The sequence below is a fragment of the Eptatretus burgeri genome, chromosome 14, assembly GCF_056783735.1.
Source record: "Eptatretus burgeri isolate ZD-2024b chromosome 14, Ebu_testis_v1, whole genome shotgun sequence".
NCBI classification, from domain to species: domain Eukaryota; kingdom Metazoa; phylum Chordata; class Myxini; order Myxiniformes; family Myxinidae; genus Eptatretus; species Eptatretus burgeri.
In genome coordinates, this window is record NC_140974.1 from 53,797,292 (window position 1) to 53,804,904 (window position 7,613).

Genomic DNA, 7,613 nt, shown 5'->3' on the forward strand with positions numbered 1-7,613 from the left:
ATTTTGTTTCACTGTTGATGCACATATGGAGCACCTGTTTAGTTATAACTATATTGTATTAGGTGTAAAGCACGAAAGGGTGCACCTGTGGAGCATCCTTTCTCATGAAACTTTAAGAGAATTCAATGATGGCTCCTTCCTCCTTCTCATTGTCCTATACTCATAGGCTTCAGGATTTGGACGAGTTGTCTCGTCGGATGCAGAATGTCCAAACCACACAGGCTTCCCTCGAGCCTTGGCTGTGCCAGGCCATAGCGAGACAGGAAAAGATCGAATTGCCTCGCTTTAAAGACAGCAAGGGCTTTGCTGAGAATGTTCAGGCTCACAAGGTAAGATGAGAAACACTGTCAATCATCCTCTACCATGCCTGGACTACACAACAAGTAAGGAATGATTTTCTCTTTTTACTTCTCCACCTTGCCCCACGTTTCATTACTCCCATTTGCAGAAACTGTTGGATGAGGTTGAGAAGAATGGCATCAAGATAGACGATTGTCAGAAGCAATCGGAGGACTTTTCTTCTGCCATGAAGGTGCAGATTTCCTTTGGATAATACAAATATATAATTCAACAGCAGTAACATCATATGAGCATCATCTGACAGTTCAAAGTTCATCACCGTGACAATTTCGACCCACACATCATGTTTCATCCAGAACTATGAGGTGCGTCTCATGACGTACAGGGCGTTGGTGGAACGGCACCAGACTGTACCGGCCAAGCGGGGTGTCCGCTCACCTTCTGACGCTATCATGCAGCAGGTCGGTTACTTGGCAGAGGCCGTGGGAATGTATGATGGTGGAGAGGAAAATTGTGATTGTTGTACTCTGGTATTAACGCATCTTGGGCTACGTAGATTGTTCAATTTCAGCTGATTCGCATGATGCTAATGCCAATGATATTTACACAATATATACATATATATATATATATATATATATATATATATATATATATATATATATATTAATATCAATGTGTGTGTCTCCTCCATAACTCCAAAACCATGAAACCCAGCCGCCTGAAACTTTTCATGCATCTATATATTACTAAAACTCTCATCTTATATGTATGTATGTATGTATGTATGTTCCCGAAATACAGCCAAAACGGTAGACGATAGCACAAACATTTTAGGGCCACCTTACTCGCCATCCTGCGGTGTGCAGTATCAAGTTTCGTTCAAATCGGGTAATGAAAATAATTATTAAAAAATCAATTCCCGATTCAGTCAAGTACTCTTCGGGATTATTTGGTAAATGCAAACAACCTCAGCGGTAGAGTTCGCTGGAGGTTTGTTTTTGGGGGGGGGGGAAATGATTTTTTTTATCAACCACTGTCACAACGGGAACCCAACGGGTTCACGGGTTTTCTAGTCCTTACTATAATTCACCAACCGGTGTTTGTGTGTTTGTGGGTTTGTGGGTTTGTTTGTTTGTGGGTTTGTTTGTTGGGCCACTTCTCCTGCATTTCTGGCCCAATTACATCCAGACTTGCTTCAGAGGATTAGCATGACCCTAATTAATGTATAGGGTGTTTTTATCTTTGCCGGTGGTCTTCAGGGGGATGAGGGGGTGGTGGTGTATGGGGGGGGGGTGGGAGGACGCAAATTGTCAATGTAATTATATATTGTATAGCATCACCTTCAGGTGATGGTATACAACTATTACAATAGTTGTGGTTCTGCAAAACCGCATGCCTCTAAGGCAATGGCACCCAACATACAGTGATCCCCAGCCAGATATTTCATTAGTCTTCATGCAGTCAGATCTTCCCCTCATGTCTCGTGGGTTAACGGGACAAAGTGCGTTGCGTGGGTCTTACAGCTCGGTCTAATCATACCTTTATCTTCCATACAATCCTGATTTCCGTTCAAACCTTTCCTTTTGTTAATTGTGCAATTCAAGCCAAGCACAGCAAACAAGCAGCCACCTGTGAGAGAATCACCACGAACAAAGACGCTGTCCGGCGTGCACATGGCACGCCCTTTCATTCAAAATATGCGTGCCAATTTACAATGGAGTCTCACCTTGCTCAACCTTCGCTCACCAAAAACTCACCACCTTGACCACCAACATCTCCCGCACACAGGAAAAATCATCCCGTGCCTCCTCACACCTCTGCATCGATACAATTCGCCACCAAACAGAGGCATTCTGCACGGCCCAGGCCTCTCGGGCCACGTGGTGCAGGGACAGGCCAAGCACATTAACAGCAACTACCGCATCGGGATGTGCCGGGGATGTGCCGAATGGGCATGTGGGACTGATGCGACCCTCGTCCAGTCACCAGAACATGGCAGGACGGGCAGCAAGGGACGTGGGTCGCGGGTGGGAGGGGGGGCCATCTCGAGGCGCCGGATATGCGCATGAAACCGCTTCCGGCCCCAGGAGCTTGGCAGGGCGGGGCTATGACCGCCATGGCCCAATAAGGCAGCGTGATTCAGGTCATGGCGCATTTCTTCGGGTTGTCACCCCACCCTTCGCCTGGGGCTTATTAAAGGCAGATCGCGAAGCCGTCTGCTCTCTGCTCTTTTTTCACCTGCCTGCTTCACCTTCATCTTGGTCTGTTTGCCTCACCCTCTCCTTCGCCTCTGTGCTCCGCCCTCTCTTCACCACTCCTCGTTGTTTGCCTGTCTCTACATCTACACTTGGGGTTGGTGTGCGACAGACGTTCTTCTGGGACCAGTGCGGAGTACACGTTTCCACGAGCCCCGGCAAAGTGATTAAGCAGGAGATAACGTGCCAACTCTTAAGGTGGGATCGCTCAAGTGGAGCGTCCCCCAAAGTGTAATGGGTTGCGCGGTCGGCTGGCCGTGCCAAGTATTGCGAGGCTGTTCATCCTCATCTGCTTTCCTTCCTTCTGGCAATCTAATCTTCCTCGGGTGTGTGTGTGTGTGTGTGTGTGTGTGTGTGTGTGTGTGTGTGTGTGTGTGTGTGTGTGTGTGTGTGTGTGTGTGTGTGTGTGTGTGTGTGTGTGTGTGTGTGTGTGTGTATGTGATGGCGCCTGTCGTAGCGTAAGTTAAGATTGTAGAAGATATAATGGGAGAAGTCTGCTCTGTGTCTGCTTTTGTAAATTGCTTGCCTTTTGTGGCACCCCACGAATTCCTTGCTGACGCTGCTGTACATAATAATAAACCCCATTCACTGTGCCACGTCCCTTTCTATGCCTAATTTTAAATAAATGGTTTGTATAGAAATGTTCCAAGGTAATTTTCGTTTTTTTCCTTCATTGGTCCAGCATGGTCCGTATCCTAGCTTAGCCGGAACATTATCCCCCAACGATCTGTTTTCCTAGCTGGTTTTTCTACGTCCTTGGACAGTTACGCTCGGCTGCATCTGATCTGGTAAGGTGATCCAGTTTGAACAACGCGAACTGAGGGCATGTCCCCCGGTAATTAAATCATGTGACCATGAGGTAACTGGTATTCATGAGACAGAGGACCCTAAGTCATGTGGTTGAGTTATTGGTGTTCACGGTCAATTAGCGACCCGCGCGTCACGGAGTTAACCGTGTGCAACGGCCTGCGATTCCAGAGAGTCTGGTGGGGTAGCTTTCGATTCCTGAGGTAGCTCCCCCCCCCCCACCCCCGTGGTCTTCTCGTCCCCGACCCCGGTCCGCAACAATATATGTGTGTGTGGGTATATATATATATATATATATATATATATATATATATATATATATATATATATATATATATATATATCCATCCATTGGGACCATACTCTGTGCAGAGTGTTGGTGCAACCGAAGCAGTTTCTTTGCCTATTGGGCACAATCCTGGTCGGATCACCACTCTGACACAGGATACCAGCAAGCTGGCACTCATTTTGCCGACCTAGGAAGGATGACAGGCCGAGTTAACCCCACCTGGTATTAATTCAACCGCTGAGTGGGATTTGAACCCAGGACCCTAGGATCGATCCCAAGCCCGCCACCCTTACCGCTAAGCCAACACCAGGCTTGGACACTACATGTATGATCATGTATGAGCCGTTTTTGTTTCTCATGTGTAAATGAAAAGGCTGTGAGAGTAATATGTATTTGAATGTTTCACAGTACGTGGACCAGCGCACACGTTACAACTCTCTTCTCACCATGATGCGCCACTACCTGAAACTTATGAACGAGCAAATGAGTCAAAGTCAGGAGAATGAGGTAAATGTATTTCCATTACTTTTTTTTTTCCTATTAAAAAGGATATTTTATCCTTGTTATCCCTAACTCAACCCTAACTTAACAAACCTATCTCACCAAAATTTTGGGCATCTGTGGCATTTGTTTACAATGTCCGAGGTTTGCAGACATACACATGTTTGTGTTTCATTGAATTGAAATCAGGAAATGTCCCATTCCACAAAGCGCTCTTGGTCTCTTCTACTAAAGGATAAGGACGTCGACAAAAGACACATCCTTCCAACATAGATTCCCTTGATATCACAAAGTGTGTTCACGTTCAGTTTTTGTCCTCATGTGATTAGTTCCCATGAAGATGAATGAATGAATTTCAAATTCCTGACAAAGGCTTACAAAGTCACTTTTAACATGGGATTGATGAATGAGTTGCATCGAGTGACTAAAGAGTTAAATTAGTAATACGTGTAATGGTTCCATGGTTGAGCCACCGTGACTAACTTCAATCACCTTGATGTGGGACTTGTGTTTTGTGGTTATCCTGTCTGATGAATGATGCTTCCCGCTTTGTGGCAGTTCATGCGTGAAGCCACTGAGGTCGAAATGCACGTTCGCTTAATGCAAGACACCATCAAAAGCAAGTACGCCGTGGACAATAACACGAGCACGTCGCGGCTGGAGGCGCTCTCGCATGACATTAAGGTAATGTACTCCTTGTGTACTTGCTCCTGCTTTGCTGTTGAAGCTGTTGAGGAAAAGATGCATTTGTTTTGTTCTTCCTCCTTACATTGACCACCACCCTCCACCCCCACCCTCCACCCCCACCCCACTCTCACCCTTCTTTCTCTCATCCACCTTTCCCTGACCCACCCTTGTTTTTCTTCTCATTAACTCCCCCCCCACCCCATACTTTCTCTCATTCACTTTACCTACCCCCCTCCCCACCCTTCTTTTTCCTCTAATTTACCTTCCCACTCACCCCCTGCCCCTGTTTTTTTCTTCTTCATGTATTATTAGCCCCCGTTGTACTTACTCTGAAACAGGGGCTTATGGATTTGGTCTCGATTTTCGTGTCTGTGCGTGCGTGCATGTGTTCGTCTGCAACCATATCTCAGACTAGCATGGACCAATTTTATTCGTACTAAGCACAAAGACAACAAATGATGGTATACATACGCACATCAAGTTATTTTTCGATGCGATCAAAGATGGCCGACTGGTGGCCATTTTAGTTGTAAAAAAAATAACCCGCTGTCGAAACACGTCCTCAACCATTTCTCGGCCATGCATTTACCGATGTTGTTCAAACTCAGCACACAGATAAAGAATGACGGCTTACATAGCCATGTCTTTTTTTTTTTTCGACATCAGATCCAATTTGGCCCACTGACAGCCATTTGTTTTACTATAATGTGACCCCAACCATTTTTCAGACATGCATAGTCCAATTTAGTTCAAACTTGGCACAAGCACAGTGAATGACGGCATACACGTGCACCTCACTTTATTTTGTGATGTGATCAAAGATTGCCGACTGGTAGACCGGCGGCCATTTTAATGGGACATAAATATGGTCTAGCCCTTTCACTCTGTGCAGCAAAATTACTAAAACAATGGGAGCTAAGGAATGTTGTGTCTTTTTTTTTCTTGTTTTCATTGTTTCTTCAATTTTGTCCATATTGTGCTTTTCACAGATGGATGAAAATAAACTTCCAGAATACAAGAGGAAGATCGAAAGTCTCTCGTCAAGGGCAAAGTCACCTGCGGAGTCAAGCAAAGTGCAAAGGTGCAAACAGATGGCCTTCATTCTGGATTATAAAGATTTATTTTTAAATGACCAATGACAGGGAGTGGTTATTTGAACCAGGATGGCATTGAATTTGAGGTGACGATCTCATAGGTATGGACACAGTTTAATTAGAATTTGTTAGAGGTTCAACGTCACCATATATGCATCTGAAATCAGAAACAGTGAATCCAAACTTATACATTGTGAACACGTAGTGGTCGTTTAGGACTTGGAACATTATTTGAACTCTTGACAACAAGCAATTGTAACAGTGTCCACGTGTGCCTGTGTGTGCTGTGCTAGTCTGAGCCGCATACACAGCGAGATCCTGGTGCTACTGAACAACTCCCGCACTAATCTGACTGCCTTCTTAGCCTGGCAGAAGCTCTGCACGGAGGCTCATATTATCAGTGGCTGGACCACTGACACGGTCAGTTGACACCTTTACCTGCTATAATTCGTTCAATTTCGTACCATTTTGTTCTTTTTATTTTGAAAAATATCGTGAAGTTTCACGAGTCAGAGTTGTTATTTGATGTACACATCATGGGGTTAAGTCACACACCTTGTCCACGTCTTTCCCGTTTCTTCAACCATTAGATTCGCAGCAAGTCTAGTCGTGACGTGGAACAGGCCCTGGATGGGATGGACCGCCAACATGCCAAGTTTGTACAGGTGTCATCTTGTGCACCTGCTATGGGTGCGGGTGAGCGTACTGTGGCAGAAAAGGAAGTTTCTGCAGCCAAGAAGCATTACCTGAGCCTCAAAGAGAAGCTTGGAAATGGTAGGTCAAGTGGGAATTCCTGGTTTGATGTAACTGAGGCGGATGGCTTTTCTGATCTAAACTGTTGAATGAAAAATATAGCTTTGAAAGATTTGAAACGAATTCATTTTCCAATAACATTCCAAGATATATATATACAGTGTGACCACTCCTCATTTTCATAAATGCCAAGGTCAGCCAATGAAAAAAGCCAAGAATTCACAAGGTTTCGGAAAAGCGATGACAATAGAAAACCAACACCAAGAAAACCTATAGAAAACCAAGACGCCAAAGTGAACAACGAATAGCCAAGATCTTGGGGAAAAAAGCCAAGAAGTGGTCACTGTGTGTGTGTGTGTGTGTGTGTGTGTGTGTGTGTGTGTGTGTGTGTGTGTGTGTGTGTTTGTGTGTTTGTGTGTGTATGTATGTATATATGTATATATATATATATATATATATATATATATATATATATATATATATATATATATATATATATATATATATATATATATATATACAGGGTGTCCCAAAATAATGTACCCACTCTTTAAATGATAATAAATGCGTTGTTTATTGATCTAGAAACAAGATTAATGGTTAAATGGATAAATGCATGTTTTCAAATGTTCAAACTGACGACCATCACATTCCAAACACAGCCGATAACGCGGACCAATGGATTCAACAGCGTTACGAATCATTTCATTTGGAACTGCAAGACATTGTCTTTCAAATTCCTCTTTCAGCTAATCGACTGTTGCTGGTTTTGAGCCGTAAACCTTATCTTTGAGATATCCCCATAAAAAGAAGTCCATTGGAGTGAGGTCTGGGGAAGGCGCAGGGAATTCAACACTACCTCTTCGCCCAATCTATCTGTTCGGAAAAGTTGCTTCGAGATAGGCCCTTACATCACGGTGGTAG

General features: G+C 44.3%; 1 protein-coding gene across 2 annotated transcripts in view; it reads left to right on the top strand.

The window, feature by feature from the left end:
- LOC147013226 (uncharacterized) overlaps positions 1-7,613 on the top strand; it is a 111,588-nt gene that overhangs the window by 83,492 nt on the left and 20,483 nt on the right. For both annotated transcript variants that reach the window (XM_085854876.1, XM_085854875.1), the window contains exons 44-51: positions 167-329; positions 449-532; positions 657-761; positions 4,063-4,161; positions 4,714-4,839; positions 5,832-5,923; positions 6,230-6,356; positions 6,527-6,710. In XM_085854876.1, coding sequence (XP_085711002.1) covers positions 167-329; positions 449-532; positions 657-761; positions 4,063-4,161; positions 4,714-4,839; positions 5,832-5,923; positions 6,230-6,356; positions 6,527-6,710 — 980 coding nt within the window. The remainder of the gene's footprint in view (positions 1-166; positions 330-448; positions 533-656; positions 762-4,062; positions 4,162-4,713; positions 4,840-5,831; positions 5,924-6,229; positions 6,357-6,526; positions 6,711-7,613) is intronic.